The sequence below is a fragment of the Leiobunum rupestre genome, chromosome 8, assembly GCF_980474605.1.
Source record: "Leiobunum rupestre chromosome 8, qqLeiRupe1.1.hap1, whole genome shotgun sequence".
NCBI classification, from domain to species: Eukaryota; Metazoa; Arthropoda; class Arachnida; order Opiliones; family Sclerosomatidae; genus Leiobunum; species Leiobunum rupestre.
The window spans coordinates 25048037-25060249 of NC_143391.1; the positions used below are offsets into that span (position 1 = coordinate 25048037).

At 38.2% G+C, this 12213-nt stretch overlaps 1 protein-coding gene across 2 annotated transcripts in view; it reads left to right on the forward strand.

Moving 5' to 3' along the window:
• Positions 1–2717: 2717 nt before the first annotated feature.
• The window catches only part of LOC149932866 (protein amalgam-like), a 34327-nt gene continuing 24831 nt past the window's right edge, over positions 2718–12213 (forward strand). For both annotated transcript variants that reach the window (XM_090155099.1, XM_090155100.1), the window contains exon 1: positions 2718–3077. In XM_090155099.1, coding sequence (XP_090011225.1) covers positions 3011–3077 — 67 coding nt within the window. In that variant the 5' untranslated portion in view covers positions 2718–3010. The remainder of the gene's footprint in view (positions 3078–12213) is intronic.

Sequence of the window (12213 nt, forward strand, 5' to 3'; positions counted from 1 at the left end):
GTTTACATTAAATAATAAGTTTTTATTGATGAAACGATCAAATTATTAACAAGCGCCAAAAGTTGATTAGTGAACTGTTAGAAGTGTTTTGTTTAATAATGAATTTAGTAATGCCAACCTAAGTTAAATAACTCGATACCATTAAAAAACAAAGTTGTTAATTTTATTTTTGCCAAACATTCATATGTTACTAATTAAATTAATTAGATTTAAAGATACAATTACAGGAATTGTTCAAAATGACCACCGTAGACTCGAATACATGCATGGGCCCGTCGAATAAATGATTCACGAACTTTGGCAAAAATTCTTGGCGGGTTTCGAATTGTCTCACACCATTCAAACTCAACGTTTAATACTTCCGACTTGTACACTAAGTGTCTAAGTCTTTCAAATGACCCCAGATAAAAAAAATCGCACCGCTTTCCCGTTCTTCGTCTATGGTCCTATCCACCTCAAGGGGAACGTCGCATCCAGATGAGTTCTTACTTCTCACCCAGTCGAGTTCACGACATGTTTATCCGAAACACCCTGTATAAACAGTGAACTTGTTGAATCCTGGACAGCTTAGTTAAATAAATTCATTTGTTATATCATTCTCCACCTTATTATAATTCCAGTAGTCGGTAACCAGTGCCAATTTAGAAATTATTCACGGTCCGTCGAGAGTCATATCAGTCAACCCTTCTAAATTAATTTTTTTTATTTTTTGCAATGAATCTTCCCGCTCTTCTGTAGGGTTCTCTTACGACGTTAGTTTTACCCAGTAGGTTTTTTACAGTCAAAGTCTTTTATTGTCTTCAATTATTGGTATAATTGTTAAGGAGACGGTTATCCATTTAAAATCAGAAGGGGGAGGCGGTAGGAGTACATTTGGGTAAATATCAAATTACTAAGTTAAAATATATAGAAATGTATATAAAAATTTAAAACAAAAAGTTATGTATAAAATGGTGTATCTACCCGGTAAAACATATATTGTCAGACATAGCGAACAGTTGACGAGTAAGGACCACGCTCCCAAAGCTCCGTTTTTGACCATGAAGTAGGTTAAGTAGCAGTCTTTTATTTAAATTTTAATTAACTATTTGTGTCTTTATAATGCAAGTGGTCCACAAACTGAACAAGCGTATTTGTAAAAATCCTTTGTTCGAGTGTGTGTTACGATTAAATTTCTTTATTTTGTTGAAGTAAGCGTAACTATTAGTTTTAAAAGCTTTTAAATATACAATAGACCTTGGCCTCAAGTGAAAATAAGCCGTTGTTACTTTGCGGTGACACACAACGCTAAGATCGTTGGTTGCATGTGTGAGAACCTTATTTTTGAAACGATAATTTTTGTCAATGAGATTTATAACTTTATGTGTGAGGTTTTCGTCCATAATATAGTTTTATAAATGTAATTAGTAAATGTAAAGAGTCCAAAATTTTTGTCATGGCCGGAAACCCTGCTAGCATGGTGCTAGACAATTATGGTTCCATGATTCTCTCCTCTTTGTTTTTCTAAATCGCCCGCTAATACGATTTTTACATATAGCTAAGATAGCCTACGTTAAAAAAGTATTTTATGTATACAATGGTTTATTTAAAAACTGAATCCGATAAACGAGTGAAGTTTCGATTTCATGTCTGGATCACATTCAGAAAACAAAATGTATGGGATATCCCAATACAGTGGATATTTCGTGATTTACTTTGGATTTCTGAAGTTTCAAAAATCCATATCGATTGAAACTTTTTGTAAATTTGATTTGATGATTTATAGATTTTTCTCTCTTATTTTATGGGGGTTTTTTTAAATCAACGAATTTGTTTTTTTTTTTCTTGACTTCGCAAAAATCCTCTGATTTGTATTTTAATAGATTTTTTACAGAATTTTGTGCATTTGTGGACTTTTTTTTAAATTTTGTCGATATCTTTGTATATTTTCTGTTGTTTTCACCAATTAGTTAAAAAACCAAGATTTTATAGAAAATTTAGTTATTGTAAACGGTGTTCGAGGAATTCATGGCTTTTTCCCGTATTTTATTAAAAATAAACAAGGTTTTTAAAGAATACAAAGTCATAGGATGATTTTTTCGTGGAGTTTAGATGTTAAGGTGAATGTATGGGTTTTTTTTTCGAATGTCCGCTCCCTAGCATAATTCTCTAGTACGACCGAAGGAACGTTGAATAAATTTTAAAAAATCAACCCTACAATCACTGGTAGGTGACAGATAATGGCGGACTTAGTCAAAAGAAATGGTGGCAATGGCGGCGACCACGTTTTGGCGTGAAACAGCCTTATTTATGTAAAATATACCGAAAAATCATTTTAATACGCCATAATAAATACACAAAATAATGACTCAAAAATTAAAATAGCCAAATTTAAACACGTACGAGTTCCAATTGTGTGGGGGGCCTGCAACGTTTGCACGGACCGATGAGTTTTCGACTGTGACACTCGTCTACGAGTCAAATCCAATATTTTTTGCGTAACTTTTTTTTCCCGCGGGCGTCTCCTTCCCCTCTTTTGGCGCACCCCCGGGACATCCACCGCCTTACGAACAGCTTCTCTCTCATCAAACTCTCATCTTTCGTGGCCCTTAATTTCACCCTCGCCTCTACAGCTCCGATAGAGAAAGCCAGAGAAACAGAAGAGGAACGACTGGTGGGAGGGAGCAGCGGTGCGGGGGGGGGGGGGGCGCGTGAATTCGGCTTCGCTTTGACGTCTTCGGCAGTTCCAGCTCTGGCGTCGTGTCGTACGGATGCGTTGCCTTTCTTTCTCTACTGTCCTCGTTAATTATCGTTAATTAAATTGAAGACCTAGCCATTGTCGTTGTATCGGAGCTGGCTCTTCCGCGTTCGTTCGCCTATATTCGCCATTGACTCTAATTATTGTTCGTTTTGTTTGCCTTCTTCTATTCCGTAATTGAATCTTATTGGAACTGAGTGGTGTATCGACGACGACTTCAATTCGTCAAGACTGTTTTTGAATAATCGGCGCGAAGGTTCCTAGATTTTCATCATGGGAGTTTTCCGCTCCAAACGTCTCCTTTTGGCCCTTATCGTCTCTTCGTTCGTTGCGCTTGGTGGTACGTTGCGTTTTTCAATATCTTTTGCCGGAGTGTAATGTTATTAAAATTTACTTTCAATATTTTTATTTTATTTATGGGTTTGTCAATTTCTATAAATAATAATAATAATAATCAGCTAGGCTAATACCCAAGGCACCACCCTAGGCCTAAGTCATCGAGCGACTTTTAAAGCCTTTAATTCAGGTGGCCGGGTTACAATGCGTAGGAGGGTGGTGGCAAGCCCTTCATGCCACGCGAGCCAACAGCTCCCTACACTAACTATTACCGTTAACCTCAACAAGTTTTTATACGATAGACTTCATGATTTTTTAATCCGTCAATATCTATAAATACGATAGATGTTATAATTTGTTTGTTTGTCGTTTTTTTTTAATATTACGGTTTAATAGTTAGCCAGTGTTTTTTTTAAATAACGTATGTTTATTTTCAAAATAATTTTTATATCCGGTAGAGTTCAATACGAAATTAAAAATAATCCGAGAAGAGTCAGCGGAAACCGAAACTTTAAAGGGCACAAATACACGATAAACACCTCCCGTTGTTCGTTTGTTTATGGAAAGGCCGTCTTTAGAAGCGTCCCTTGCGAGCTAAATATAGAAACGGCTCTAATATTCAAATACTGATTCCGATTTCCTTCTCCTTTCCGTTGGTTTTTGGGGGATGTGTTTTGGTACCGTGGGCGCGAAATCACCAGACGATTGTTCCATAATTAGTTTGCCACTAAAGCCGCGTAATTAATCACGCAAAGTAGACTAAATGACGTCATTTAAACTAACGGAGGGATCTTCCAAGTCGGTCATAAAACGAGATACGTACGTACGTATATAATCTCCCCTGCCAAGATCTTCCGAAACTTTTTTCTCCCCTCGCTATAAACCCTGACAGGGAACGTTGCCAAGAATTCCACTTAAGAACTTGAACACCATCTCGTGTTTTGAAATACAGTTCGGCCGCGTTTTCCAGACTTTATACGCGTAAAAGCCAACTAAAAGATTAAAAATTCGCCTCCATCCACAAATCTGCTCCAATATAAATAACGAGTTATGTTGACGAGATTTGCTAAGTCTAATATATCCAGAGGTCAAGGCGCCTTTTTTTTTATTGGACACGTTAGTGTAATAAGGTCACGTTGGGGTATATCGTAAAAGGGCGTTCATTTTGTCGATGAGTCGGACATCGACCAATATTCTGGGTAGAAATTTTGAATCTCAAGGTGATGTCGGAAATCAGAAAATGATTGATATTTCGAATTGATTTCCAGTTTTTAATGCTGATTTCGTGATTTTGGGGCAGTGACTTATAATTAAGGGGTTTGTGGTTTATTCTTATCACGAAGAATAATTTTTCGGGGGGGGGGCTTTTTGGGGCTCGCACACTTTCGGGGTTGATTTACTCTTGATATTTAACTACTTAAATTTTTCTTAAATCTTTCCATTTATGTACAGTTTATTGTATTTTATCCTACAAGGCAAGCCTTTCGCTATGGCAACTATAAGTACTCGTCTCGAATAATGTTTTACTTTCCATTCGGTTGTATTCAATCGAAACAATTGCGGATGTCAGACGCGTAAGGTTGTCAGAAACGATTTCGACTAGCTTCCCCGTTTGTCAGCCGATTGAACTTAATACGTTTCATCTAATAACGCGGCCACGACGCGTTTAAACCCGACGTTTTTATCGTAGATATACCGACCACGTAGGCATACAGGCAAAACATACGCGCCGTAACGAGTGTGCTGACTGTATATACGAGATCAATTGATAAATTGTTTTCGGCTGCCAAGTGACAGCGACCGAGCGAAGAGGCCTATACAGTCCACCACTCCAGAGTATGAAATGGCCCATTTTGCAAATTCGACACGGCTTCAAAACGTTCTTCCTTCTTTTAGGGACTACCGAATTAGCCTCCTCACGAAATAAAGACGTCCGATTTAATTTAAATTTTTAATGGAATTAAACGAAGATGAGGGGGTCCGTGAGAAGATCCTGCTTGAATAAATAGCTTTATTTCCCCCCGAATTTGATATCGTAAACAACTCGGAACGTCGGTCCTGGATATTGCTTACGCGCTGAGGGTCAAAATGGGTTACTTATTTCGCTTTACGAGAGGCGCTCTTTCAAATTAAATTCGAAGATTACGTCGTTGGCTGACTCCGTTTACTAAACCGATTTTACCCTCTCTCCGCCTTTGCAGGGAACTGCCAACGGTACTTATGTAGTCGAAGAAAGAGATTTGGTTCTATATAGGCTTACCGAAAGTTCGTCGTGCACTTCTGTAACGCTTATCACGAAAAATGGGTGTCGCGACCTTTCTTACGCAACCAGTTATAGATGAGGGTAATGAATTACACCTCCCTCCCTTCATGAACAAAAAAAAACCCGCAAAGTTAGGTTACGCCTTAGGGGCACTTTCTAGAACAATCCTTTCTAACCAATATTGGGCGTTAACCATTGGTTAAAATGCACGCTCTCTCAAGTAGCACCCTGAATAAACAGTTATCCCGTTTCAGTTTTAAGTGTTGCTTTTGGCAGGCTCGTAGCTTGCCTTAATTTGGCAATTGGCGATATAGCCACGATGTCTTCCTAAAACGCGCTAGACAACTTCCTATCGCGGATAAAAAAATCATTATTTAAAAAAAAACCGTTTGACAAGCCAAGTTTTCAAGTTTTCTCTCGTCTATCGCAAATAGACTTGTCTCTGAAAGTTGTCCTTGCCGAAGGACTTCCGACGTGATAAGACGGGTTAATTTTATACTCCCGAACGAATCTCATTAAAATTGGCTCGCTGATCCAAATAATTTTATTTGTAAAAGAGGTGTTCCGAGAAAGTGGGATATAGGTGCTCATAATTCGACTCTATTATAGCTTTATCTCGCTGGCTTTTAGAACGCGTCATCAGTTCATCACCTTGGCTAATATTGGCGTATCGTTCAGCCAGCGTCGACACAAACTTTGCGTGATGAAAAGAGTGCGAGATAGATGATGATTCCGTCTGTATATAATAGGGCGTTGCCTCGTTTCCCACAAAATAGATACAAAATGATACGAGGGATTATGTAAACACGCTTTTCAAAAAAATGCACTCGTACCGAAAAAATTGACTTGGAAATTCTCGACCTTTTGACCTATTCCTTTCCTTTTCTACGGGAGTTCGTGTAGGCTCGTGTTTTGATAGAAAAGAAAAAGGCGTTATTACGAATGTCCGCGAACATAACGGACTCCACCCACACCTGTTGCGGTATTCACTATACGCGTTGTACTCTACGCTAAGACATCATTTTCTCTCCTAAAGAAACGGATTCTCTTTGTTATTTTAGCGGTAGGAAGGCTTGCCTTTATCCAAGGAGAATGTTATATATTAGCGCGTCCGCCTTTTTGTTATTACGAGAACCCGAGGGAGACCTTTACATACGTATAAACGCATCTCATTACGCCAGTAAATTTGGTTAACGCTGTTTAATTTCAAATTGCCTCTGGATATTTGAATGAGGAACCAGTTTTGTTTTTTTTTTATTGCGCCTACTGGTAATTGATCTAGTTAATTAGATAGAGAAAAAGATTTCTTTGGGTAATTAAGCGCGTTTAAAATTATGTATTTTAAAACTAGGTACAAGAAAGGCCAAACCGGTTTTTATCTGTTCAAAAAATATCTACATCAATTACAACTTTTTCGGCTTCTTGCGCTTGTACCGGCGTATTTTTTAAAACGAGACGAATAACGTTATTCTTTAGCCAGATCTTATCAGCCATGTTAGTCACGTACTTGTATCGATTCATGGTTTTACACATTTTTGAAATTCTAAATTTTTTTAAAATAATAAGTAACTGTATAGTTCTAAGATGGTTTTTAGATGCTGTAAAGTGGTAAAAATGACTCTCTCACTGACACTTTTGAGTTATCGTATGTAAGCTTAAATATTTAGATTATTTTTTTTGGGGGAGAACTGACGGTGACTTTTAGCAGTGCTTGCCTGTGGGTGGGTAGGAGATGGTATTCGGCGAATCGTGCGAAAAATCTTCCTCCGTTTTTTCTCTTATTTTTAAGAAAAGACAATTAAGACTGGTAGGAAATTACAGTTTTTTTCTGCTTACGTCTGTGTGTCTACTCGTAGTAGTTAAGAGTATAGAGAACGCATTGTGTGGTCCCGGTTTTTCATTCGTTCTGCGCATCATGGCTGGTTCTCGTTTCACGACGCCTTTTATTTGAGAGAAGGGGCCCCAGTAATCATCGCGATGAAGACATTAATGATTATTAAAATCGTTTTGCCCCGGCCCTCCCTGCGCACTCTATACTTCAATCGTGCCAGATACCACCCCTGAAAAAGCGATGGGATTCCCTCATGGACATCGAGCCCGTCTATTAGGTATCACGCGTGACGATAATCCACACCTTTCGCGTGGTCGGGGTCATCAGGCAAGCGTAGGGGGTCAAACGTTAGGATAAAGAATCTGTTCTGATCCTTGAATTATTTCCGTAATTAGAAAATATCTATTGAATCGAATCGCTTGGAATCGGCCTTCAAGATTCCGTGGATACCATCCGGGGTATCAACGCCTAATGCTCGTAAAAACCCCGACCCTTCGGCTATAAACGGGAATTTATTAGGTACGGTAATATCATTGACCATATTATAGGATCTGATGAAATTCTTCGGTGTTTAATGTTTTTAAGCCCGTAGTCGTAATCCTGGCGATCCACGGTGCATTCGTCTTCCGTCGCCGAGCGTCTATCAAAGATTTCGCGTCTCAATCGGAATTACAAAAGAGGGATTATGGTCTAGTAGAGAGAGAAAGACCCGACAAATCATTGAAAACGGTCTCCATTGAAGTGGAATTATCGACGACCTCCCGCCGTAGTCGCGGTTATCGGAATGGTCTACGCCACACCGAGATTTTTTCTGGCTATAGTAAAAACGTATAAGCTCCTATAAACTTGTCTTTTTTCCCACAGTTTTCGGCCTGTGCGGTCCTTGTTTATGCCCCTATGTTTTCTACGTTGTGATACCACGAACGAAACGCGATTATATACTCGGGGTTTTTTACTCGTAAGCCTCTTGGCGCGTTTTTTTTTTATCAGAAGTTGTTGACTAGATATCAGTCTCTCTTCGTTTAGCGCTCTGTCGCAAACAAACAAAGGTTCCAACGACGAGGGGTACAGCCATCGGATACGGTTCCGCCGCGGCTTTCTTGCCTCGTCTCCGATACAGTCATTATCTACTTTAAGAAAAGGCCAAGTTGAATAGGAGAAAAGAATTCGAAATACCGGCTTGTAATTATCCCCTAATGATTTTCCCTTTTCAATTCTCTCTCCCTTTTGGTTGGTGTTGTGGTACAAGTTTCGTTTCAAATTAGGTTTTTTCGTCATTTTTTGTCGCTTACATTTGTTGAACATCGTTATATTATCACCGGAAGTGTGTTGTAATTCCAATATTTTTTGGGGAAAAACAAAGTTGATAATGCTTCGGTTAAATGACAAAAAATGTCAATTTCTTTTGATTTAAAATTTTATTAACCGAAAGATTGCGATAAATATCAGTGTATTCGGTTTCAAGACTTAACAAGATCTGTTTTCGTATATTTCACAATATGACCTTACTCAATTTATAGCGTTTCTCATTAACAACGCCATATTGACGTTATCCCTGTAATCCGTTGTAAATTCATCACTCGTCTATTCTCAACGATAAATTTGTTGTTAGTTGTTACGGAGGGCAGCTCGTAAACGAGTCTCGTTGAAAAATTGTCCGCTAATGCCGGTTGGATCTGCTTATTAACGAAAGAATCCTTTTCTTCTTGCTGGCTTATAAAAATGGCAGTTGCTGCAGCTGTGAGAAACTGCTCTTTCCTAATCGTCGATCATTAACTCGCGGTACTTTTACGTCACGGTATACTGGTACACTGTATTCCAGAGAAATTAACCGATTCCCTCCCCTCTTTCTCTTCAGTTAACAGCGTAGCTGACGTTAACATTCCATAAATGCTCTTTCGACCCGTACATTTTCAAGTTCAAAACGGGGATTCGACCTCGGAAAAGTTCGTTTTCTCTCAGCTCGTATTTTCCCCAATAAATGTTTGCGCCTTATGCGATTTAAATTGCCCGTTTAATGTTTTCGCGACTTCTGGAGCCTTTTTCTTCCAAGACAGTTTTTTTATAAATGAGGAAAAAATTATCTTCAGAAGAGACCGACGCGCCGCTAAGATTACGCGTTTTTGTTAAAACTGCGCGAGGTCGGCAAAATGCGTCATGAACGCGAATAAATATTAAAGGAAAAATTAACGCACTCTTGACCCTAATCGTGAAATGTTTTCGCCATATTAAATAATACGCGTGTTCTGTAAACATTTTAAACTTATTTCCACTTTTAATAACGGTGTTCAATTTCTGAAGTCTTGTTCAAATTTCAAGGGCGCGCTTATACCACTTACAATTGTTAGTGTTGTAAGTCGGAAAATGAGCGAGGTCTTTTTCCGTATTTTTCCGGAAAAAAATTAAAAAAAGAATTTCATTCCATGATTAGTCTTCTATATTGATTGCAAATTTAGATAAAGCGGCATTTTCGCCTCATTTTTTCGAATCTGAAAGTAAAACTAAACATCTAGACTAGTTTAAACTGATTAACAATGTAACACTATTAATGTTTTGTAGTATGTTTACTGATATTAGACATTTTATATCGATAAAAGGTTAAAAACATTAAAAATCCTTAAAAAGTAATTTATGTTTAAATTTTTCATTTTTCCGATTTGCGGAAAATTTTCCGCAATTGGGGAAGTTTTCAGTATTTTATTTTTCCGGAAAGTTAACAACACTAATACCACTTGAGGCGTTTAGGCGCCGTGTGAGTTTGCGAAATGGGGCCCTATAGGAACGCGCCTATATAGGCTTAAAATCGCCCCTGTCATATTTACATTTTATTATCTTCTCTCTGACAGAAGAAAATGTAAAATTCGCGCCCGTGTGAACTAGACTTATTTAGATTAGTGGTAAAAGAAATTATCATTTAGTTTGGTTTGGCCTAGGAAGCATGGAAGGGAGCGTAAAACGCGCTAATTTAAATTAGTGGGAGGGGGGAATTATCTCGAATCCGGTATCTCGATTTTATAAACACTTCTGGTAGTTTTTCATTTTCGCGACTTCCTCTCTCGCTCTCTTATGGCTTCGTATCAAAAGAAATTAACCTTCAAAATTGGCGCCTATCTTAACCCAAATCTCGGTTATTTAGTTATTCCGGTAGACAATATCCCTCAGCGTCAGATTGAAAGGAAGGTATTTTCTCAAGTGGTTTTTTTACCCGAAATCCCCGCACGATTTCATTTTATTTTCCGAAGAATATCTCCATGGCCGATTACCGACGAAAACCCAACATGATTTCTAGAATTCTATGCATAATTCATGCGCGAAGAGGCGGTAGATGGTTTTTTTACTCCGCGTGTGTTTGTTGAAGAGTTAGCGGTTAGGGAGACCGTGCAAGGAGAAGTTAACTTCGACATTTTCCAATCCCGGGAATAATGTCAAAATCGGCAGGGAACTCCGCCCCGTGTTACCCCTCCCCCACCATCTTCCTTTTTAGCGACCCCACAGGTATATTTCCCCCTATTTTAATGAGCTAAAAGCTACAGGAGGTGGGAATTTTCCCCAGTTTCTCCCCGAAAGGTTCCACGAACGTTTTGGGTGTAAATGCGTATTAGCGTTGCTGTATGGAACTATTCGTCAAAATTCCAAACGTCCCAACATCATCCATGACGCGTATTTATTATCACCATGACTGTAGGGGGCGCTGTAAAATCGGAAAATGGGGATCGTAGGATGGGTTCCTACAATATACTTATACAATTGTGGTATTTATTGATAAGAAGTAAGTGTAGAAGCTTGGATTAGTTAAAAAAAAAATTATGTTATTTTAGAGCTCAGTTATAAAGTTTTTAACTAAATCAAGGTTCAAGTTGGGCTTCTTTTCAATAAATAACACAATTCTTACGTTAAACCTTGGAAAATATTTGAAAGGCCTAGTTTCAGATAATTTCATCCCCCAGTATAGAAAAAGGGTACAAACATCGTTTTGCCTTCCCCTTCGTTATCCCCCTTATTGATAGCGCGTCCGGTCACCTCGTCATTCGGACTTAGCGGTTCTCAAGGGCATTGTAACTGATGACAATGTCTGATCCTCGCTATCAATAGAGGCGGTAGCAAAAAAGATGTTTGAACCCTTTATCGAGTCAAGATCAGTACTTATATCATGTTAACAGGTCACAAGCTTTTCTTATTGTGGTAAGTATAAGGATTTAAAAAAAAAATGGGTTTTAAATATATAGTAAAACAATTATTAAAAACATTTTAGTTTCATATAATATTTAATATAAAGTAATTGTTATAAAGTTCGCAATTTTACATAATATGACCTAACATTTTTCACGAAAATAAATCTAACAGTTAACATGTGGATTTATCTAACTACGTATCACTCGTGTACTTATCAAACCTCGTGCAATTATATGATTCACTTTTAAGAGAAAAGTTACCCAAATTACGCTTTAAGTAGGCTTAGAAAACTACACCCGGATCATAGAGCTTGGAAAACTTCGTATAACTTAGGGTTTCGACGCTGAATATGACAATAAGAAATACAAGCTCGATTTGGGTATATAGCCAACTCGCGATGACGTCTTAAAGCGAATTGCTAATTTCGTCCGTCATATCCATTTTCGTAAATAGTGAATATTTCAATCGTAGGCGAGCTTTAGAAAAATTACCCCAACCCTTTTTCACGCTCAAAGATTTGTTAGAAAACAACCCATGAGTTCATTATTTCCTTTAAACATTATCAAGTCAATTGCTGAAACCGGAAAATGATATCATGGTCCGTTTTAGCTATTAATTATAATTTCACGTTTCCGCTAACAACGATCATCGTCTAAAGATATTCAATTTATCACTGACAAATTAACTCGAACCCGATCACGCGGAACCATTTTGGCTCGCGGGTTTGTTTATTTTTCGTTCTTGGTTCAATGATCTCCCTTCAAAATACGCCTGTCTAGAAACGGAAGACGATCATGGTAGGCTGGATCGGGTATACCATCTTATTGACTTCTGACTCCCTCCCAATATTTATCGTGGCATGAGCTCAACCCG